This window comes from Octopus bimaculoides, chromosome 1 (genome assembly GCF_046866305.1).
Source record: "Octopus bimaculoides isolate indiv1 chromosome 1, ASM4686630v1, whole genome shotgun sequence".
NCBI classification, from domain to species: Eukaryota; Metazoa; Mollusca; class Cephalopoda; order Octopoda; family Octopodidae; genus Octopus; species Octopus bimaculoides.
Window position 1 is genome coordinate 73384960 of NC_142928.1, and position 26033 is coordinate 73410992.

At 35.7% G+C, this 26033-nt stretch overlaps 1 protein-coding gene across 6 annotated transcripts in view; it reads left to right on the forward strand.

Moving 5' to 3' along the window:
• LOC106871880 (protein-glutamine gamma-glutamyltransferase K) overlaps positions 1-26033 on the forward strand; it is a 426022-nt gene that overhangs the window by 379078 nt on the left and 20911 nt on the right. For all 6 annotated transcript variants that reach the window (XM_089352317.1, XM_052967482.2, XM_014918634.3 and 3 more), the window contains 2 exons: positions 1057-1192; positions 19271-19374. In XM_089352317.1, coding sequence (XP_089208443.1) covers positions 1057-1192; positions 19271-19374 — 240 coding nt within the window. The remainder of the gene's footprint in view (positions 1-1056; positions 1193-19270; positions 19375-26033) is intronic.

Genomic DNA, 26033 nt, shown 5'->3' on the forward strand with positions numbered 1-26033 from the left:
GAAATGCCGCCGAGCTTTTTGCCCGGAGAGCTTACGACTCTGCTAGCTCGCCGCCTTCAGTACCTATAAATTGATTACAACATACAATATCTTTATATTAATATATGTACAACTATATATAACATAGCTTTATAAACTTATATAATACTAATATATATTAGTGCGTACGCGTCGTATATATGTGTGTGTATGCTTCGTGTGTGTATATGTATCTGGGTCGACATGTTTACTGGAACAGAATCAAGCCGCTGAGAATAAAGAACTCAAAGTTAGGAGTAGGAGTATGAGTGTTAGCTTAGCCGTGAATCCAATAACTACCAAGATGTAGGTGTTGTTATAAACAACTTAAGCTTGCAAATGATACGCGACTACTGCCGGAAAATGAAACTAGTCAAAATATATATCAGTGAAAAAGAGTTATTCTCCTCTCACTCCCCTTCCCTGATCCTCTTCGTCCTCTCCCTTCTTAACCTCTCTCCCTCTTCCTTTTATATAAACATATACCTATGTAATAACTATCCCACGCCAGTGTTTATTATTCGATGTATTCGAGTTATTCTCAATATTTATTTACGTTCAATAAGTAAGCTAAATAAATCATAAAACGTTCCAAAATGTATTAATAATATTTAACTAGCTACAGGTCACGAGCTACCAGAATCGTTAGCACGCCAGGAAAACTGCTTAGCGGCATTTCGTCCATTTTTACATTCTGAATTCAAATTCTGCTTATGTCAACTTTGCCTTTCGGGGTCGATAAAATAAGTACCAGTTGAAAACTAGGGTCAATGTAACAAATTACCCCTCCCCTAAGATTAGTGGCTTGTGCTAAAATTTGAAGCCAATATTTAACTAGCTATCATGTCCACCAAGTAGCATTTCACGAGCTTTTAGTAAAACATTTATGACTTCTTGATAACTTAAATATGCATTTACTTAATATAAACAAATTTTACACAAAATAATAAAAATGTGATAGTTATTCAAACTGATGATACATGTATGTTATGTTGACATTCTTTTATATTTTATTATTTCTTTTTTTTTATCTACCAGTATTTCGAACGCTTGGCATTCCAACACGTTGTGTAACTAATTTTAAGTCGGCCCATGACAGTGATTACAGTGGTCCAGTGGACGCATATTGGTCACCTGAAGGAAAACCGCGGAAACTGTACGACGATGCTATTTGGTGAGAAACGAACAACTTACTCTCTGTGTTGAATTCCTTTCTAAATAAATTGCTTCTAACTAGATACTCGATGCAATAGTTTGCTTAAGAACAATGTAGTTATGGAGTCAGTCCTGCTGTGCAGTTAATCGGGCAACCTGTCTTCTGACATAACTTCAAACCGGAGAAAAAATTATAGACTTAAATTTATTACCGAATACCTATGTGGAAGCTCGTTACAGATACAATTCCACTTTTAAGATGGTAGATTTAAGCTGTCACCCGGTTTAACACCACCACCGGGTCTTTTGGCACTTTTAGCAGTGTCCATTCTGTCGCAAACATTCAGGTCGGGTCCCTGATTTCATGACAACCTACTCCTTTATTTTCCTACATCTCTGAGGCCCTGAAAGGCCATGGGTACTGCTACTCCTCCTCTGATTCAGCTGTAAACAACCGCTAAACCGCAAACTAGCTTCAGTTCTCAACTGACGTTAATTCATTTCATTCGTTTACACCCACATAATCTCATTTTCTACAAATCTATGGTTGAGCATTTAAGTAGAAAATCAATATTAGTTTTTCTTCTAGCTGAACTGGGATCTGTCAGTTTATGTGTGATTATTTTATCGCCCCCTGCCTACTAGAAATCAAATTAAAACGCTTTATTTAAACGCTGTAGTTTTTAAGCATTGTTATGTGAAGCATTATAAAGTCTAAACCAATGTTTCGGTATTTACAACAAACATTCAAGCCTATAAATTGAATCAAAACTATATGATATAGTTTTGTCAAACTTTGAAATTTGTTAAATTTACCTCCTAATCTACACTAAGAAATCGTAATCTTCCTTGCTATCAGATAATTATTATTAGGGGGAAGTAGGGAAACGGCACTTAGAAGAATTTCTTTTTTCTAATTCCTGCAAAGTATTAACTTAAATAATCATCTTTAAAATATTTCATCTTTGCTTCTACCATTGTTTCTGCTATGTTACTGATGCTATTTTTCTTTGATGTTCTGTTGGTGTTATATTGTATAATAATAATAATAATAATAATAATAATAATAATAATAATAATAATAATAATAATGATGATGATACCTGATGCAGTGCCAGGCATTGGCTCTCATGGCTTTAAATCTTAACTGATTGGAAGTGTTATCATGTACATTGTTTTGTCTTGGTATAAAAGATGGGCTACAGCAAATATTTTGCTTAATACCATAGATTTGCTTGTCAGTTGTTTGACCTTAATTAGTTGAGCATGTCCCTTGGTGGCTGATGATATGTGCATCTCTGATCATGAGCAGAAGTAGTGGGGAAGCATCATAGCCATATGTAGAGAGGAATTCTTTGGGGTTTTAATAATTCACCTCTGGGAACATGGGTGTTTTGCTCAGCATACTTAAACAAACCTTATTCAGGGACCTTTTGAGCAGGATGGGCTACTCGACCTGAAGAAAATTCTAACTGGGCCCCACCTGCGAGGTCATGCGTTGTTTATCTTGATATGAGATCACAATGTCGCACACATATGGTTGTGATGCATGTGCCAGGTGTACCCTTATCAGATGGGTAGTCATGATGGGTATATTGGGCTTCGTATATTTGTACCCCAGTGTCACTTTGATGACATGCACTGCTCTCCCACTCAATAATAATAATAATAATAATAATAATAATAATAATAATAACAATAATAATTTTTCCACATGGGCGGCTATTTTGAAGAAGCGGGTATGTTGATTACATCGGCCCCAGTGTTCAACTGGCACTTAATTTATCGACCCCGAAAAGATGAAAGGCAAAGTCGACCTCGATAGAATTTGAACTCAGAACGTAGTAAACTGACGAAATACAGCTAAGCATTTCACGCGCCGTACTAACGATTCTGCTAGCTCACCAATAATAATAATACTTTCTACTATAGACACAAGGCCTGAAATTTGGGGATAGGGAACAAGTCGATTACATCTATCCTAGTGGTTCAATGGTACTTCATTTATCGACCCCGAAAGGATGAAAGGCAAGGTCGACCTCAGTAGAATTTGGATTCAAAGCGTAAACACGGACAAAATGTCGCTAAGAATTATATTTAACCTGGCGTGCTAACGATTCTGCCAGCTCGCTGCCCTAACACAATAATGATGATTATGATGATAATTTAGTTACAAGGCCAGTATATACATATGTTTCATTTTTGATTTACGTTGTGTTTTGCATAGATAGATATTGTGTAATAAACTACAAGCCGTAAAAAGCACAATTATACAAATTGGGATATCAACTGATGTGCTAGCCAAGTTTATGACTGTAATAAGCAACTGGTCTATGCTAGTAATTGAGAAAGGATGTGGAGTACATCTTTTCTGAAGATTGATCAACAAATTGTGAAACGGTCTGCCAGGAAACTCTTTTCCACTTATGTCCTCACATCCATTCTTATTTAACTCAGAGTGTGGGCTTTATAATATTGAAATTTTTTTCATTTCTGATTAACTCTGTATTGTGCATGTACGTCTGTGTGTTTGTGCGTGTAGAAACTATGTCATATATATATATATATATATATATATATATAATATATATATATATATATATATATATATATATATATATATATATATATATATATATATATATATATATATATATATATATGTATATGTCAGACGATGGCCTTGATGAATACCACAAGGTATGAAATTACGTATTCGCCTTTATATATTTAATTCTTTATATTGAACACTCAATATTTCATATATTCAATAAGACATTCAATACTTCATTTCATTGTACCATCTATTTTTATATTATATATTCCATATTCTATATCCCACATTAATTTTACAAGAATATAAATAAGACATAAAAAATGGACAGAGTTGGAACTCTTTTAAATAAAATAATATATATATATATATTTAAACAGTTGGTTTTCTGTGTGTATTTCTGGGGACTTGGCCTCCGATTGATGCACACACACATTCATGCACATACATGCCTACACACTCACACGCACACGCATTCACACATACACACACACACACATACATACATACATACATACATACATACATACATACATACATACATGTATGCATACATGGTGTTATAATAGAGGACTATTCATATTTTCGGGTAACGAATACTTTTCAAATAAAAATACATATTTTCTTTGGATAAATGCAAAGAAGCGCTTGTTTTGAGAAGAACGTAACATTAATCAAATGGTGAAAAAAATTAAACTGGTAAATAACACATGTTTTACTAAAACACTATTACATACAGAAAACTAGAATTAGCTAGAGTAGATGCTAAAAGTATATAAAACAAAAACGGTCGACTTTTGAATTGAATCAAGACTGGTCCCAATTCTGTAAAGGGTCTAGAAACAGTTAATCCACCGATTAGAGGAAGTTGCACAGATGCCGCGAGCCCAAAATGGACTGTCTGCAAAGTAATTCAGCCGGCTAATTCACATTCTCTCGTCTTACACGCACGCATATGTGTGTGCATGTGTGTGTGTGTTTGTATGTATTACGTAAGACGAGAGAATGTGTTTGCGTGTGTGTGTAATTTTTTGAACTGATGGGTATGTGTCAATTAGTGCGCTGAATAAAGCACGTTCATAGTTTGGACCACCTGATGTTTTCTACGGTTGGGGTATATTTCCGCTGGATCTACTTCAGGAATTCTGCAGTGTTAGTTAAAATATGAATAATCAATGAATGAAGCAGAAGATGGATTTGACATTAGTCTTTATTCAGTACACACATAGACACACACATAAAAATGTATGTATGTATGTATGTATACAAATGTGTGTGAGTATGTATACACACACACACACACACACACACGTACACAAACGCACATATATAGCAATAAGAAAATGGAAGGGAATAGGATTTATATATATTATATATATATAGAGAGAGTTATTAATATTTCTAAGTCTCTCTAAAGGAGACTACGGCAGCGGTACTGGAAATTAATAGTTATCGCCAAGCCAACATGGCAGTCCAAAAATTAGGACGAAAGCTGTCGTGAATTAGCTCCAAGAAGCCATCGCCTCTAGCTAGCTATGTGACACACGAAACCTGTGTCCTTTATAACCTTCGAACAGGGGAGGTCAGCAGTTTCCCCTTGCTGGTTTGGCATCTGCAGACTAGTTTCAGGGTGTTGCCCCTTGTCAATGCAGAGCAGCCAAGCTCCAGCCAGGCGGCGCTACTGACTCTCTGTTCGAAGGTTATTTATCTAATTTCAGTGGAATCTATCCAACATGGCAGTCCCAAAATTAGGACGAAAGCTGCCGTGAATTAGCTCCAAGAAGCCATCGCCTCTAGCTAGCTATGTGACACACGAAACCTGTGACAAGGGGCAACACCCTGAAACTAGTCTGCAGATGCCAAACCAGCAAGGGGAAACTGCTGACCTCCCCTGTTCGAAGGTTATAAAGGACACAGGTTTCGTGTGTCACATAGCTAGCTAGAGGCGATGGCTTCTTGGAGCTAATTCACGGCAGCTTTCGACCTAATTTTGGGACTGCCATGTTGGCTTGGCGATAACTATTAATTTCCAGTACCGCTGCCGTAGTCTCCTTTAGAGAGACTTAGAAATATTAATAACTCTATTTTTGAAAACCAGTGGATAGATTCCACTGAAATTAGATAAATAACCTTCGAACAGAGAGTCAGTAGCGCCGCCTGGCTGGAGCTTGGCTGCTCTGCATTGACAAGGGGCAACACCCTGAAACTAGTCTGCAGATGCCAAACCAGCAGGGGGAAACTGCTGACCTCCCCTGTTCGAAGGTTATAAAGGACACAGGTTTCGTGTGTCACATAGCTAGCTAGAGGCGATGGCTTCTTGGAGCTAATTCACGGCAGCTTTCGTCCTAATTTTGGGACTGCCATGTTGGCTTGGCGATAACTATTATATATATATATATGTATATATATATATATATATATATATGTATATATATATATATATATATATATATATATATATATATATATATATATATATATATATATATATAAAATATATATATATATATATATATATATATATATATATATATATATATATATATATATATATATAAATATATATATATATATATATATATATATATATATATATACAGAACGCACGCGTTAACCTTTATACAGTAAGTTTTAACTATATATATATATATATATACTCACACACATACGCATATATATGCATATTTCTATCTTATATGTATGTATATTTGCAGATTTGTATGTTTTGTTTTATGTATGTCTTCTCATGCATATACTTGCACATCTAAACATGCTCATATGTACTTAAATGATAAACTTCTGGAAAGTTTTATAGATTTTTACAGTTCCAGTGATGGCTTGGAACTGCAGTCTTCGAATCAGCTTTCTCTTCTGTGATTTAGGGAAGCCTAATTTCTCAAGATTGGTATTTAGGCAGTGTGTTACATATTCTAGTGCCCCAATATTTACAGGTATAAATCTGAACTTGTAATCTGGATATGTGTGTATGTATGTATGCATGTATGTATGTATGTATATATGCATAAAAATTTTGTTACATACTGAATTCACTTGAATCGGTTATCAAAATTTTAAAATTCTAAGGTGGCGAGCTGGCATAAATGTTAGCACGCCGGGCGAAATGTTTAGTGGTATTTCGTCTGTCTTTACGTTCTGAGCTCAAATTCCGCAGAAGTCGACTATACCTTTCATCCTCTCGCGGTCGATAAATCAAGTAGCAGTTGCGCACTGGGGTCGGTCTAAACGACTGCCCCCCCCCCACTCCCCAAAAATTTCGGGCCTTGTGCCCAGAGTAGAAAAGAAATTTTTAATTCCTGATTCTCTTTTAGTCTCACGAAACTAATCACCATCGAAACTTCGAAGTTGTTGGGAAGATAGTTTCGTATTTGTGGGTGTGGGTGTGTTAACTGACACAGGTATAAAATACTTACAATCAGGCATCTAAGTTTCTCGACAGCGATTTGTTCAATACTCGCAACCGTTTCTCAGCTGTTCCAAGTTTAATGAGTGTCTGTTTGTTTATATATGTATATTTATAAATATACGCCTGTATGTATGTATATGGGCAAAAATATACGTCTGTGTGTATGTATATGGGCAAAAAAAAAAGCGAATAATGTTATCTTATATACCAAAGAACATAAATTTTTGAGTTTGTGTATTTATCTTCCTTTTGAGAAGAAAGAAAACAAATATCTGTAACAATTGTTATCAACTCCGAATGAGAAAGAGATTTAAACATTCTCCGCAACTGACATGCCATTTAGGAAAAATACAGTCTGGCTACGTGCTTTTGCCTCTATATGCGTCCTCAGCACAGCAGCTATTCTACAAAGACACCAGCAGGCGTTAAACTTAGACATATTTGAAAAGAATACAAAACATTTATGACATATATTTTGCAGTATTTAGCTTCGATGCTTTACATTCTGAATTCAGATTCTTTACAGCGCAACTTTGCCTTTCTTCTTTTTGATGTTGATAAAATAAGGTACAGTCAAAAATTGAGTTCGATGTAATCATCTATTCTCATCTCAAAACTGGTAAGTTTGCGTTTAGTTTACAAATGGGCTTTTATTATTATTATTATTATCATTATTATTATTATTATTATTAATATTATTATTAATATTATTATTTGGGATGCTTTTCAAAATATAACATCTGATGTAAAGTATTCGATAGCTACCGTGTAGCAAATGTTTCAAAATAGAACTTCGATGGAAGAATATTACCATAGTAACAACGGCTGATGGAAATATGGCATTAATGTTCGTAGGTAAATATATTTGGAATTATTATGGAACCAATAATGGCAAGCAACAATTGAAAGGAAAGCAAACCAAAAACCATTTAGAATATATATCGAATACCAATTTTTATATTACGCAAACACATTAGAACAAAACGTTAACTCCCAAAGAACCGACTCTGCTGTGCAGTTGCGTTACCTAGTTTTAAGTTACTTCAATTCTGCCATTAATTCTGTTCGTAAAGGATTGGTTATCACAGTATAACCCTCTTAGTGAAAAGTAAGCAGCCTTTGGTTTGATTCAAACAATTACCTTCATGCCTTTTACAATTTTTAGGAAATCATTGTAAGATTGAGCTTGTAAATGATTATTCGTCGACATGTATATAAACCACCCTAAGTCAAACTGTAGTATCACCCTTCCTAGGAAAATTAATATATATATATATATATATATATATATATATATATATATATATATATATATATATATATATATATATATATATATATATATATATATATTTAAAATTTAAATAAGAGCTTTGACGCTAATATCCATATATATTAAAGTTTATTACCTGTGTAAAGATTTCTGTATAAGGTCAAATTCAACTCTTAATTCAAATTAAATAAATTACCTTACACATCCTCAGGGTAAAATGCAAACACCAAAAAAAATTTATAATCTCTAAGGCTGATCTACATCCAATATATATATATATATATATATATATATATATATATATATGTGTGTGTGTGTGTGTGTATGCATATAAGAGGGATGACCACTAAGTGGACATCCATTATGCTAGAAGAAGACCACCTATTGTCTGACCACTAAGAAAAAATTGTTCTCAAGAAAATTCAACAAACGGCAGAACGTAAGCGAGCAAGACAAAGGAAAAGATACAAAATATAAAGATTAATCACAGACCGGGTTTGCAATTAATCTTTATATTTTGTATCTTTTCATTTGTCTTGCTCGCTTACGTTCTGCCGTTTACTGAATTTTCTTGAGAACAATCTTTTCTTAGTGGTCAGACCATAGGTGGTCTTCTTCTAGCATAATGGAAGTCCACTTAGTGGTCATCCCTCTTATATGTATGTAATATAATTTTTCTGAATCTTCAGATTTTTCTATATGCTAGACCACTGGTTTTAAATTGATATTAATCAAATTAATATTCAATTTTTCACCCTTATTATTTATATATGTATATATATATATATATATATATATATATATATATATATATATATATGTGTGTGTGTGTGTGTGTGTGTGTGTGTGTGTACGTATGTGTGTTCGCACGCGTGTGTATGTGTGTACAGATATATCTCTATCGTTTAAGAAGTTGGCTGCTTCAGCTGAGCACGTACACCTTGTATTAGCGGTGCAATATGATTAAGTAGTTCAAAGAAAGTGAGGGGTATTCAATTTCCATCGTTATTTTTAAGGAAACTTTATGTCTAAACAGAAAGTAAAAACACTAACGAAAAAGTATTGTTACAGTTATTATTATTCCGGCCATGATCATCGATTCTTTATTCTTCCTACAAGGGGCAACCTATGTTCGCGTAAACCAAGACAACAAAAGGTAAAATGCGATTTGATGGAATTTAGCTGCTATTTCTTGCAGGCCGAGCAACCACGTAGAGGCTCACATACTAGTTCGCGTTGTGATTGCTACTAAGATGGTCCTCACGGACCAGTCTTCAGGAAGAATCCATTCCCTCTCTTACCACCCGGACATTTATTCAGGTATGCTGGACCATTGTCTATACCATAAGTTCTCAAAGTGGGCAATACCGCACCCCCCACCCCCGATGGGCGTTGAGACGGTCCAAGTGGGCGCTGGTGCCTAAGGGTGCAGTAGAGAAAAAGGAGGCGTTGGGAGGAAGACAGTGGATTGGTAGACGCTATGGATTTATTATATTATTATAGTATTGTATAGAAATTCTTTTTTACTCTCTTTTACTTGTTTCAGTCAGTTGACTGCGGCCATGCTGGAGCACCGCCTTTAGTCGAGCAATTCGACCCCAGGACTTATTCTTTGTAAGCCGAGTACTTATTCTATCGGTTTCTTTGGCCGAACCGCTAAGTTACGGGGGCGTAAACACACCAGCATCGGTTGTCAAGCGATGTTGGGGGACAAACAGACACACACACACACACATATATATATATATACGACGTCTACCAAATCCACTCACAAGGCTTTCGTCGGCCCGAGGCTATAGTAGAAGACACTTGCCCAAAGTGCCACGCAGTGGGACTGAACCCGGAACCATGTGGTTGGTAAACAAGCTACTTACCACACAGCCACTCCTGCGCCTATTATATAATATTATATTAAATAATGATTCATAGTATATATAGATTGGTATGGACATGTGGTGAGAATGGAGGAGGATAGCTGCGTGAAAAAGTGCCACACCCTAACAGTTGAGGGAACCCGTGGAAGAGGTAGGCCCAGGAAGACCTGGGCTGAGGTGGTGAGGCAAGACCTTCGTACATTGGGCCTCACCGAGGCGATGACTACGGACCGAGACCTTTGGAAATGGGCTGTGCGTGAGAAGACCCGGCAAGCCAAGTAAGATCGTTGCCAGTGCCCCTGGACTGGTTCTTGTGCGGGTGGCACATGAGATGCACCATTTTGAGCGTGGCCGTTGCCAGTACCGCCTGACTGGCTCCTGTAGGATTTTCGAGCGAGATCGTTGCCAGTGCCCCTGGACTGGCTTGTGCGGGTGGCACATAAAAGACACCATTTCGAGCGTGGCCGTTTTCGTGCGGGTGACACGTAAAAGCACCCACTACACTCTCTGAGTGGTTGGCGTTAGGAAGGGCATCCAGCTGTAGAAACTCTGCCAAATCAGACTGGAGCCTGGTGTTGCCATCCGGTTTCACCAGTCCTCAGTCAAATCGTCCAACCCATGCTAGCATGGAAAGCGGACGTTAAACGATGATGATGATGATGATGATGATAAAATATTTATTTATACATAAAAAAATAGGTGTGGGGCACTGAAGGTATTATGTGGCCATGAAGGGCGCTGTGGCCCAAAATGTTTGAGAACCTCTGGTCTATACTATCCCATGTATTGTGTGTTTTAAGGAAGATTCGACTGCAGGTCGAACGACCACGAAAAAATCCATTCAATGGCGCATAAAAAGAAAAGCTGCTATTTGATTCATTATTTACTCGATGATACATCTGTATTATATTTCCATGCTATATGTCACGTATTCACTTCCTTTAACGCTCATATTCACGTGTAAATGAATACGTTTTTGCTTCAATATTTCATGTGGCTTCACAGAATATAGACTTTGTAATTTATGTCTATAATCTGAAAATATATTTATGGATTGGTTTCTGCATGACTAAGAATATATTCCCAGGGAAATTTACAGACCTACGCAAATGTATGTATATATGTGCGTATGTATGCATGTATGTACGTACGTACGTATGCATGTTCTTTTTCTCTTTTTTAATTTAGAGTAATTTTTGACTGGCCATCTACGTGGTAGAAGGTTCTCATTTACTCTTTTATTGTTTCAGTCATTTGACTGCGGCCATGCTGGAGCACCGTCTTTAGTCGAACAAATCGACCCCGGGGCTTATTCTTTATAAGCCTAGTACATATTCTATCGTTTGCTTTTGCCGAACCGCTAAGTTACGGGGACGTAAACACACCAGCATCAGTTGTCAAGCTATGCTAGAGGGGACAAACACAGACATACAAACACACACACACACACATATACATACATATATACGATGGGCTTCTTTCAGTTTCCGTCTACCAAATCCACTCACAAGGCTTTGGTCGGCCCGAGGCTACAGTAGAAGACACTTGCTCAAGATGCCACGTAGTGGGACTGAACCCGGAACCATGTAGTTGGTAAGCAAGCTACTTACCACACAGCCACTCCTTGTTTTGCTCATCATCCTTTAAATCATTCAGTAAGATCTTGCAGACTTTTATGGCTCCAGATATTGTGATCATATGTAGTGTATGAATTACGGATTTGCGTTCTCTTCCCAAGATCCCAAGTACAACCATACTGTGCTCCAGATGGTTTGGCAAGTATTCTGTTGCTTCAATAATAATAATTATGAAACTGAACGCGTATCTCAGATATTGGATTTGCAAACTCCTTATTAATGGTTCATAGATGTCCTCTTTCTCTAATGTTTTCCTAATCACATTCGTATGCAGAAGGCAGCGGATTTCTGCAATGGAGCATATCTTTTTTTTTTTTTTTTTGTGATTCCACACAACAATATCTGGCTGGTTCTGTTTTAACTTGGTGGCTGTTTTAATTTTCGAGTGCCACCAATAGTTTTTTCACCCATCGATCTCAATATAGTTGTTTTCGGCTGTTGGTGCTTTCTTTTTTGCTATCCTTTCCAGACCGTTCTAGCCACTGCCTCATGCCCTATGGGAAGATGATATCAGGAAGACATTTTCTCACAGTTGGCAATAGTGTGTTCCATGTCTTCAGTCTTGTACAGCCAACATTTGTTGTCTGTCAACGTTTTCTGCCTCTTATACTGTAGATTCTAGTTGGGGATCTCTTGTTCTTGAATTGCATGGAGGTAGCCTTCAAAGTGAGATGTCATAAGCTTGTCAGAACTACATGCCAGTTTTTAACAAGACCAATCCAATCTAAGGTTCGTGTTTATTGTGCCGATTACCCATGTATTATCTTCTCAGTTAACTGCTCCAGTTCTTTTAGCCATACAGCTTGTTTTTGGACTCAATTTGTCTCATATATATATATATGTGCGTGTGTGTGTCTATACGTATGTATATATTATGTATGTATGTATAGATATAAAGACATATAAACGTGTATATTTTCATAAAGACGTATATACTTATATAAAGCTATTTCTGTGAACATAAAGACGTATATTGATATATACATGCACATATATACGCGTATATAAAGACTTATGTGTACAATATATGCAGACATACACACACACACACACACACACACACACACACACACACATATATATATATATATATATATATATATACATATATATACACACACAAATATATGTATATATATATATATATGCGCGTGTGTGTGTGTGTGTCTGTGTATGTGTATATAGATGGATGTATTGATGGATATGTACGTATGTAGACATGTGTATGTGTGTGTGAATGTGTGTGTTTGTGTGTGTGTGTGTGTGTGTGTGTGCACGTGTAAAGATCAGATGGAAAGAATTAAATTCTGATAATTGGTATGAAGGAGCCATAAGTGTTCTTACCCCGTAGCAACCATAGTGAATAAAAAGGCAATCCTTAGATCCTCAGTAGAACAAGCTTTTGCAGTACTTACTTACGGACTTTACATTCTAAGACAGAAGATTGAAGAGAAAAAGGAGGGCAGGCGTTGAGAAGAATAGGGCAATGAAGAAAGTGTAGGCGCATGCGTGTGCTAGAAAGCTAAAATGTAGGTGGTAAGGAAGATGTGAAACAGTTGTCTAGCAAAACGAGAGAGGGGGGATAAGGAAAGAGTGTGAGCGATGTAACGTGTGTGACAGTGTATGTGTGGTGGGAAAAATTCTTTGGAGTGATGAAATGGCGGGTGAGTGAGGATGTGTGGGGTGTGTGTGTGCTTGTGAGTGTGTATGTGTATGTGTGGAGAGTGGATAAGCGAGGGCATGCGCGTGTCAACATAACGGAATTGAGATATTCGAACAACTGAATACTCATCGTCAACACCGACGGAGAACCCGCCAGTGCTATATAATATAATGCTGTTTTTGAACATCTGTCAAGTTAAGAGTCTTGTCAGAACAAACAATAGATCTATTTTAATTTTCAAATTCAACTAATTACCGAAACCAACAAAGTGTTTGGACATTTCAGAAATTCAATATCCAGTGAAAACGGTTTATTGTATTTTTTAAAAGTTTTATAAGTGAAACATTATGAAGAAATTATTAGATGTTATTAAAAGAAAGAATAATCGATCCTGTTCAGTCATTTCTTTTGTTGAAAAAATAATTTAATGTTCAGACAGAGAAGAATGGAGTGCATATGTAAAAGCATATAAACTTATTCAGATACAAATACGAATACATATTTACATTGATTAAATACATAAATATGAAGAATTAACTCAGCAATGCCATACTTGCGAATTGTAAAATTAACGCCATCATAACAAATCATACAATTTCTTCCATTAATGGGTGACGAGTTATAATCTAACGAAGCTATCTGGAAATTATGGTAAATTATTTCCATTAGCAATATATTTTATGTACAAAATGAAAACTTTAAAAAACATGCAATTAAAAATAAAACATTATTGATATGGTAAATTTAATACTTTGAATAGAATATTTCTATTGTTTATATTGATTTTAACTTGTTGCACATGTCTATTGTCATTTCATTAAGACAATAGTCATAATGAAAAATGTTTTAATTCTGTTTTCAACATCTGAAATGAAAGTTGAACAGATGTTGAAAACAGAATACAAACAGTTCTACTGCTCTCGGTATTAGACTAGCTTATGATTGTGCGCATATGTGTACACACATACATATTTAGTTTGAGGATGTGTATATGATGTGTGGCCCTAGGTAGATAGATACTACGGATATATACTGACTCCTGTGCAGGTGGAACGTAAAAAACACCATTTGAGCGTGGCCGTTGCCAGTAACGCCGGACTGGCCCTCATGCCGGTGGCACGTAAAAAGCACCCACTACACTCTCGGAGTGGTTGGCGTTAGGAAGGGCATCCAGCTCTAGAAACTCTGCCAGATCAGATTGGAGTCTGGTTCACCAGTCCCCAGTCAAATCGTCCAACCCATGCTAGCATGGAAAGCGGACGTTAAATGATGATGATGATATATATATACACCTAATAAATATAAATGTATATATAAATATTGATTTCAAATTTTTGCGTAAGGCCAGCAACTTCGAGAGAAGTGGTAAGTCAATAACATCGATTCCAGTGATCAATCGGAACCGGTACATATTTTATCGACTCTGAAAGAATAGAAAGCAAAGTCGACTACGTTGGAATTTGGACTTAGAACGTAAAGACGGACGAAATGCCGCTAAGCAATTTGCCTAGAGTGCAAACGATTCTACCAGCTTTCCGCCTTAGTATATGCAAATATTATTCAAATATCGAGGACACAATTGCAACACACAGTTATTTTAGACCTCATCCTGGGTATATCTTTAAATTGTAATTTCTTGCTGAACAACCCGAACAAATATTCTGCTTATAGCGATTAAATGTTTGCGCTGCACTTAGCTCACTCGCTCCATCAAACCGACGTTGCCTGAACAGGTGCACGGTGCACCACACCGTGCACCTGTTCAGTGTCAAAGAAATCGCAGAGCAACGTGAGATGAAGTGTTTTGCTCAAGAACGCAATGAACCACCCGGTCAAGGAACTGAAACTGCGATCTCGCGCTCGTGATTGCAACACCCCGACCACTAGTCCATGTGATCGTTTGAAAAAGAGTTATTCCCTTTACTAACATGTAATACATAATTTAGGTAATTTAGATATCCTTCTTTCTTTGAGCCACCGAATCTTGATGGACTAATTTGACTGCCGCCATTACAATCGATGTGTCTTGGTCATTTTAAATCTGGCGGAGCTATTCTTGTCCATGTCTGATAAATAGCCAACGCCTTCCCGGGAGTAGAGAGAAAATGAATGAGAGAACTGAAAACGAAATCGAAAGAAAAAGGCACACACACACACACACACACACACACACAGAGGACAGGTACATTTTCATCAAATCCCGAAAGAATGAAAAGCGAACTTGACCTTAGCGAGCTCTGAGAATACAGTAAAACTTTCTATTCGTCGCTGTAACGACTTTGCCAATTCGCCGTTTTTAGTTAAGAGAAACATAACCGAAAGGCGAGTAAGTCCATTTACATACATACATACATACATACATACATGCATGCATGCATGCATACATACATACATACATACATACATACATACTCGTGCGCACACACACATTGTTTTAGTGTATGGGGTTTCCAATTTACGTCAGTTACCGTTTTTATAGCATAAAGTAACGGATCAATGCTACGACAAAGAAAGAATCATCTTAAGTGCTCCAGTTTAGTAAACATATTATTATTGTTATTATTATTATTATTATTATTATTATTATTATTATTATTATTATTATTATTATTATTATTATTATTAAAGTGCGATGACGTTCTCGGGGAAACTCTGGGCGTCGATGAAGATCATCTAACCGGTCTGTTTCAGAACTTTTGGGCCTGGGCCTATGGATAACTTCCAGAAATCTCTTGCCTGGCAGTGCTACCGAGAGGCGCTACCTGTTCGGGAAGTGCCGTCAGCCGGGCCTGCCCGAGGTGCGCCCTAAACAATGAAACCGTTCTGCACACCCTAGTCCAGTGCCCGAGTATTGCTGACTTATGGGTATATGTCGAACATCTGCTGTCGCGTGTAGGACAGATCCGGCTATCAGCTGAATCCATTGTGAAGATTGTCCCACCGCCCTCTTTTGGTGGGGAGAAGCAGGCATTTTTTATTTGCCTAGTGGCTGTAACGAAAGAGGTAGTATGGTTGATTCGTTTGAAAGGGTTAAAGACAGACACTTTCCTCTTTGGCCAAGCCCTCAAAAACTTTTACAAAGGAAGTTGAGGGTGCAAAGGGAAGTGTTGCCTTGTAGCAAGTTTGTTGAAAGGTGGCTGAATGTTGTAAGGCCGGCCAGTGTGAAAGGACCAATTCTAAGCGTGCACCAGTAAAATGGGAATCAAAGGAGAAGGTCTCTTCCCCTGGTGTTTCAGGCACCCGTGACTTTTGTTGTTTTTTTTTCCATGAGGACCTTAAAGCGCCTCCCCTATTGGGAGTTTTAATTTGTTTAATTTTAATTTTTATTATATTATGTACACGCGGTAAAACCCATTGTATCGTCCTGTTTTTGTCTTTAATGTTGTTGCATGCTTTTTAATGTTTTGTATGTGAGCTCTTGTGGCTAATAAAAGAATAAATTATTACTATTATCATTATTATTATTATTATTATTATTATTATTATTATTACTATTACTATTATTATTATCACCAGAATCATCATTTTTATCATAATTATAAGGATCATCGTTATGTGCGTAATATGACGATAGAGACAATGATGAGGATAATCGTGATACTGATCATCGTCATGGCATTGTTGATGACTTCGATGAGGTATTCTATATTTTGCCACGGGGACTTAACGGAAAGACAATTGCCATAATGCAGTACATACAATGCAATACAAAATACAATGTAATACAATGTGGTGCAATTCCATAGAAATAAACAAAGACTGGAGTGTGACGTATATGTATGCGTGTATGTATATACAAATACATACATTCATATGTGTGTGTGTGCTTTGTATGCCTGTGTGTATGTATGAATGTATTTGGATATGGAAATTTATCCATCTATCTCTCTCTACACACACTCACTCACTCACACATACACACACACAAATATATATATATATATATATATATATATATATATATATGGGTAGATAGACAGTTCAATACACAGATATATGCATATACATATACCTATATCTGAATACATGCATAGCTGTACATGCACTCACACGTGTGTTTATAAATATGCATCTGTGTATACATATACACACACACACTCACATATATATACACACACGCACACGGACATATATAGAAAGAAAGAAAAGAAAAGAATGGAAAGCATACAAACAAACGATTGCCGCCAAAGATCGGAATCTTAAGAAACAACGGCAAACTAATGATTGTGCGGCTGCAGTTGTTTAACAATACTCAGAATAACTAAAATAAAGGAGATATGACAATTCTGGATAAAAATAACGCTCGTTCAGTAAAAGACATAGCAACTAAAATTAGGTAAGATTACGTGTTGTATTGTGAAGTGGCTTCAATTCACTTTAGCAGTTTTGTTTGTGGCTGTCATTTATTGTTTCCGTTGGTTTTTAATGCAGTATTTTTTCTTCTTGGTTTGTTGTGTTGTCCATTCAGTGATCTGTTTTGAAGAATCCATTCTTGCGTTCTATGTGTGATAATGTATTTTCATCGTTTTTATAATGCAGGTCATAAGAGGGATTGTGTTGGTGATGCCAGTAATGTTAGTTATTTTTAGAGATTTAGTTCATCCCTTGATAAGGCAAATCTATAACTAAATATATTCCAGCCATTATAATGTCCTGTTTTCTTTTCTAAGACATAGTATATGTAGAACTATATTATTCGGCGAGTCCGGCCAATATGTGGGTGGTTTTGTGAAAACTAATTTCCGTACAACATATACGAAGACATATTACATGAGATTTATAATGATAGTGGATAATGTTCGTTGTTGTCACTGTTGTCCTTGTTATTGTACTCGCTGAAGAGTCTTGATCGAGGAAACAGACCTACAATCAAAAGCATTCCAAATGTGAGCATCAAATCCCGCAAAGATCACATTTGCCTTCCACCCTTCAGAGGTGGATTAACTAAAGTACTCTTCTAGGACAGTTGATTGGAACTGTTAGTGTCGGACAACATGGTTTGCGGTGTCTGTTCCCGTCCTTTAGTTTTAATATTCAATTCTCAGAAAGCCCATTTTATCTTCCATTCTTCCGAGGTCGATTAAATAAAGTATCAGCATTGGATTAGAGTTTCGATAAAATGCTTAGCGGTATTTGTTCCAGATTTTGTTTGTTCGAATTCTGCCGAGGTCAGCTTCGTGTTTCGCTATTCCGGAGTCGATAAAATAAAGTACCACTTAAATTATTTGGGTACAGCCTTTCCTTCCAGCTATTACGTCATTGAGGTGCCGCTGGGCCAAAGGTGTTGAGATCAGGAGGGTGGCTGTGTCGGCTTGCGACGATACGAGCATCTACAATTGAGTCAAAGCGTAGCGTGTACTCCAAGCAAGTCGTATCAGGTTGCTATTGACTGCTGAATTATTTATCATTAATATTGTTATTATTATCATTTGAAATGCTGAAATGACAGAATTCTAAATTTAATGACTTGAGGATTTTAATTACATTATTCGGTATTGCAGGATTCAAAAGCTAATGAGATAGACTTTGCCTTTTGAGCCGCTGAGAAATGCACTGGGATCAATTTATTTGATTATATCTCTTCTCTGATATTTCATTCGTTGTTATAAGTCGTTATTATAATATGTATTTTTATTATCACTATTACTATAATTATTGTTTATTCATTGTAGGGACTTCCATGTTTGGAATGAGTCTTGGTTTAAACGTCCTGATTTACCTCCAGGTTATGATGGTTGGCAAGCTTACGATGCCACCCCACAAGAAGTCAGTGAAGGTAAACACATTTTCACTAGTTTTTATTGTCCTTGTAATTTTTTTTTTTTTTATATATTTCTTGAAAATATCCTCCACTACTTTCATAAAATACGTTACATTTCTTTTTGCAATTTATTTTTAACAAAACAAAATTAAAATTTCATCCAACTAATAATGAGCCTATGACTGAATAATTTACGCAGTTTAATTTAGATATCTAGAGATATCTAGAGATATATAAATAGGATAAGTGAATTAATTAAATGACCTATTAATGATAAATGCCATGTATGTTTAAACCACAATGGCTGTTGGCTTCAGGTGCAGTACAAGTAATTACATGATCGTATTACTCAGTCTTTACTTGAACTATTTTTCTGTGCTTCTTGTTCAACGTATCTACCTTTGTATGCTCGATATTGCCTGCAAGAGGAAAACCATTCCATCTAAACTAGCATGGGAAATGTTCTTATAAACAGCAAGACGAAAAGCTATCGGTTCCTGATAAAATATTGAACTCTGCAATTTCAACTCACTTTGTTATTTCACATACATGATGCTGAAACAACAATGATAATTACAAAAATTATCATTTCAAGACAAAGGCAAACACTTTTTAAAGTAAAATCCGTATCTTTATAAACACTTTTGGGGAAACTATTTCGAAACTTTCCTTACTGATCTGAAATAGATTAAATAAATTTATTTTATTTTTACTTTGAACCGAAAACATATAAATACAGCTGTAGTAAGCTTTTATTCTGATAGGTATTAACGTCAGCCAGGAACTTATTTATAAGCATTGAACTCTAAAGCTACATGAATTCACTATGAAAAATAATGGTTTCTAATTTAGACATAAGGTCAGCAATTTTGTGAGAAAAGGTTACATCAATGCTACCGACTCCATTACTTGGTCAACTTTATCTGTCATCCTTTCGGAGTTGATAAACTTTTAGTTTATCAACTCCGAAAGGATGACAGATAAAGTTGACCACGGCAGAATTTAAACTCAGAACGTATAGAGTAGGAAGAAATACTATAAGTCATTTTGTTCATCACTCAAATTAGTTTGCCAGCTCTTTGCCTTTCAGTTATGTAAGTAATGAAGTAATAAGGAGATAGTAATAGCTCTCAAGTTGTCAATTCTTTTTATAGATACGATTTTGGTCAATTGACTCAGCTCTAGTACACGCCTAAAATCAGAATTGACTACGGTAGAATTTGAACTAAGAGAATAAGACAAAATAAAATGCTGTTAGCAGTCAACAGCCACATGTTTCAGCAACTTGCCCACACTTTTAAATAATGACGAAGCTACTGAGAAGAATTGAATTGTTTACTTAACTGAAAACTTGTTATCCACAAAGTGTCACTAGGAGCAACTTTTCCACAAGGCTAGGTATCTGGAGATTTAATCAGCTTCAGTTCTTGAGCGGTATTTATTTCCTTCATCCCACTAGAATGAAAGATATTCTTGACCCAGGCAGCTTATGAATACAGAATGCAAAAACAACGCAGCTAAAAAGCACAGACACGTATTGTGGTCTTCTTTTTCAATCACAGCTGTAACATAACACTGATGACATTTCCCTTACATATGCACAGTCTCAAATACGAAGAGCAAAACAGACCATTATATCAACTCCAGTACTTGACTGATACTTTATTTTATCGACCTTGGAAGAATGAAAAGCATAAATTTAACTCTGCAAACTTTGCACTCAAAAAGTAAAGAGCGAGAACAAACACTGCAAGGATTTTATCCAGCGCTAAAATATCACCAAATCTACCGCAATATTTTCGTTAATTTGCCGTCGGTACCCATTCATGCATTAATGATTCTTTCCATTGGCGCAAAGCCACAAATTTGTGACAAAATAATCGATTGAAATGACACCAATGAAAGACAAAGCTGGAGCAGAATTGATATAATTGTTTTTTTTGTGAATTAGCTGTAATAGCGTCAGTGACAGCTGCAATTTCAACTCACTTCGTTATTTCACATACATGATGCTGAAACAACAATGATAATTACAAAAATTATCATTTCAAGACAAAGGCAAACACTTTTTAAAGTAAAATCCGTATCTTTATAAACACTTTTGGGGAAACTATTTCGAAACTTTCCTTACTGATCTGAAATAGATTAAATAAATTTATTTTATTTTTACTTTGAACCGAAAACATATAAATACAGCTGTAGTAAGCTTTTATTCTGATAGGTATTAACGTCAGCCAGGAACTTATTTATAAGCATTTAAAAATTTTTTTAAAGAAAACATTAACATATTTTACATAATCCTTAGCGACATTCCTTTAAGCTACTACATTGAAAAGTGTTCTTCAGAAACAAATAGTATCAGCAAAGATCTGAATATAACAATGTATTGTTTAAAACATGCAAGCACAGACACAAACACACTCACACACACACACGTATATATATATATATATATATATATATATATATATATATATATGTGTGTGTTTGTGTATCTATCTATCTATCTATCTATATATCTATCTATCTATATATATATATATATATATATATATATATATATATATATATATATATATATATATACGATCACTTCGCTTAAGCATTGCGAGACTGATAACCTGGTGTAGAACTCAATAAAAACAATAAACACCGAGTACTTCTACTCTGTACCGTTGAGTTCTGACTGATTTATTATAATCACCAAATGAACGAATACATATCTATTATATTAAAACTCTGAGTAGACTGTCTTTCCACTCTAGCTTAATGTATTGAGTTCTATATAAGATAATATATGTATGTAAATATGTATATATACATATGCATATATTATATATGTCCGTATGAGAGAATGTATCTGATGACCAGTTACTAGAAATTCAGCGTAAAAATTTGAGGTGATTTTAGCTGTCATAAAATACTATACTTTACTCTACCTTTGGTATTCGAGGTCTCACACGTGATCGTATGTCTGTGTCTATGTATACATGTAATATTTTGAAGCACTTGTGTGTGTATATATATGTTATATATACATGAAGGCACGTGGCTTAGTGACTAGGATATTCAGCACGCAATCGTAAGGTCACGAGTTCGATTCACGGCGGCGCGTTGTGTTTTTGAGCAAGGGGCTTTATTTCACGATGCTCCTGTCCACTCAGCTGGCAAAAATGAGTTCTACCTGTATTTCAAGGGCCAGCCTTGTCACATTCTGTGTCACGCTGAATCTCCCTGAGAAGTATGTAAAGGTGCAAAGGCGTGTCTGTGGAGTGCTCAGTCACCTGCACGTTAATCTCGCGAGCAAGCTGTTCCGTTGATCGTATCAGCAGGGACCCTCGTCGTCGGAACCGACGGAGGCTCCTATATATGTAATATTATTAAAGAAATAAAGATTACAGTCCATGAACAGATATTCACTTTATCGATCTCTGAGTGATGAATTACAAAGTATTCCTCAGTTTGAACTTAGCAGAAACTTTAGACTTTAGATAATGAAAACCATTAAATAATTCTTTAAACATTATATGAAATTGATCGGCTTATTTATATAAATATAGAGAATATATGCAGTACCGAAACTAAGTAGATTCTATTGGTGTCAAAATTATTCATTTTAGCTGTGTGTTTAATTTGAGCTAAAATAAATGAAATGTAAATGATCAAACCTAATTAGTAAATCTTTTCTGAAGAACGATTATGTCATTGGTTAGTTTTTCGAGAAGTTACATGTTTGCTAGTATTCTCGTAATTTATTATGCCCACTATAAATATGATTTATGTATGTGAGATGTGTATGTGCGGGTGGGGGTGTAATTTATTCAGAAATGATTTGGAATTTAGTTTAAAATGACAAAGATTTATCCCTATAAGAACATTAGTGCTCAGCCTAAGAATAGTGTTGTTGTTCAGCCACGAGAAGACCTATGGTCGGAAGCTTTCTGAATGTTATTGCTCTGTCTTTTCAGACAATTTATCCAATGTATCCTTGCATGCTATAAAGGCATTAGAATGAAACTCAGAAAGTGCTTAGTTAATATTTCAACCGGGTCGTTCGAGCCTGCAATGGTATGGATGAAGTGGTGATGATAGTAAACAAAATCGACTGTAAAAGTTAGATTTGCTAAAAGCAACGCCGTTTGCAATACGACTAATGAGCAACGAGATATCATAGAAATCTACTGAGATTGTAACAGCTTTCATCACCACATGGGATCGAATGAAAGACGAATGTAAAGGAAGCTCTGATCTTTCTTACAGCAACCGACATTGTGCGAATGGCTGTGGATGATCATCATAGTAATGAAAGAAAAGATTCTGCCCTTAAATTACAATCGATGATGATACTCAAGATCGATTGCAGATGCTTTTCTTTACTAATTAAGACAGGTGCAATAATGATTTGTTTTTTGATCGATACTTTCCACATTTTTGTTAGGCAACTGGTGCATATTGAGTGAACACCATCTGCATATCTATATACAATATTGTATACTTTGACGAGGTTTGCTATATTAGCGTTTAAAATTTAATCCAGACTCCGTCAGGAATCTCCATTTATCTTGTAGCTGTACTAAAACCAATTTTTTGCTGTTGTTGCATGCACTTCTGGCCAGAACTAAACCGATTACATAATCTGGATTTGGTTCTCAGTTAGGCTCATGTCACTAATGCCATTGACACACACTCATGTGGTTCGTTACAGAATCTAATTTTGTCTTCGTTGTAAATGACTATTTTATGTAGCTATACGTGTTGAATCCAAATCTTCTTTATGAGCATGTAGAAAGCTAATATAAACTGCTTTAGTGCATTTCTTTCTTGAATCAAGTCATGAAACCCAGGGCTGAAATTTAATAGGTTATGGTATTAACCATACCCTTCAAAAATCTTGTGGTTATAACTAAAGTTATAACACTGTGTGACAGTATTTGTTTACTCGTCTTTTTTTTATAATTGTGACGCTAAGCCCCACATTCACGTGAAGTTTTTGTTACATAACATACACCTATTTTTTTTATATTCGACAAAAAAGTACTTACAAATATATATTCGCCAACCCAGTATCATCATAATGATACTGTCCAATACAGATTTTGGCACCTTAGATTTTAAGGCTTATTCTTACATATATTTGATGTACTGATTCTAAACATCCTATCATTTTACCCTAGTACCTCTAATCTGGCAATATAACTTACCCTTTTTATATACTGGTGTTTCCACTTTTGAGTTGCAACAAGAGCCTTATTGCATATTACATGTTGGTATCTTAGAAATTAGGCAAGATATGAGGTACATTTGGGATGTTGGTTTCAAAGATGTTATAAATTCTGGCTTGTCGGCAACGATATGCAATTTTGATTTAAAAAATATTTTTATTACATGTTGTTAAAACAACTACATGCTACTAAATCAATTTATTTGCCACAAATGCTTAGAATAAAGATGATGAATGAATATAGTGTCTGTTTTAGATACATCTGCAATAAATTTTCTGAACTCAACATGGAAAAACTTAAACCGTGGGTTATTTTTTTCATGGCGCCCTGATAAGAGAGCTTATAAAAGATACATATTTCAGAGGTTCAGTGCACAAAAGTGAATTTTGTGCAGGGTCTTCGTTTATTCTGGTCGTCAAAATCTTTTATAGCGATCTTAAGGCGGACACCTACTCTAGACAAAATATAATTTTATAAGATTGGCCTTCAACGTGAGTGTCAAGAATGTCCAATACCACCAATGACACTCAGGTCGCTTTCCACAAAAACTTGTTGATTTAAGCCAAGAGCAGTGAAAATGTAATAACGTTATAAGAGATGTAATAGGGAAAATTGGGAACAGAGAAATAGGTACAAATATGATGGAAGACTACTGTTGGAATCTTTCAACAAGACTGATCAAGTAAATCTCACTCTAGAAAGGACTATTAAAGAAACTTTTTATGTTTCTTTATAACTGATAAGTTAGCATTCTTTTGTTATAATTTCTATAGATTCTAAGGTAATGTGCTCAAAAAATCATGCTTGTTTAAATAGCATGTAATATTTTGGTTTTAAATTTTGGCACTAGGCCAGCAATTTGGAAGATAGGTTAAGTCGATTAAAATCGACCCCAGTGCTCAATTGGTACTTATTTCATCGACCCCGAAAGGATGACGAGAAAATCAACCTCGGCGGATTTGAACTAAGAACGTAAAGACAGACGAAATGCCGCTAAAAATTTTTACCCAGCGAGTTAATGATTCTGCCAGTTTACTGTCTTTAAAGCACCTGAAATATTAACAGCATTAAGGCAGCAAGCTTGATAGAATCGTTAGGATGCCGTATGTATAGTTGGTTGTTTTTACAGTCGTAATATTGTGTCGGTGTTTTTTAACATTTTGTAAATTGTTTTTGCGCTGCTTTGCAGCGGTTTTGCTGGTGGTGCTTTACAGAGAGTTAGCCAGGATAATGGCAAAAAGTAAAATGTTTTATTCGGACCTTAGTGGTATTAAGTTGTCTTCTTCGGAGGAAGAACTGATAATGGCAGTAAAAAAGATGGGCAGAGAATTAGGTAAAAAGAACTTTGCAGAAGTGACAAAAGAAAAGAAAAGAGGTGGACTTATCAAATATAGACAAAGACGGTAAAAATGGCGCACAGAGAAGGGAAGGGGGTTAAGTTGTCACCACCCA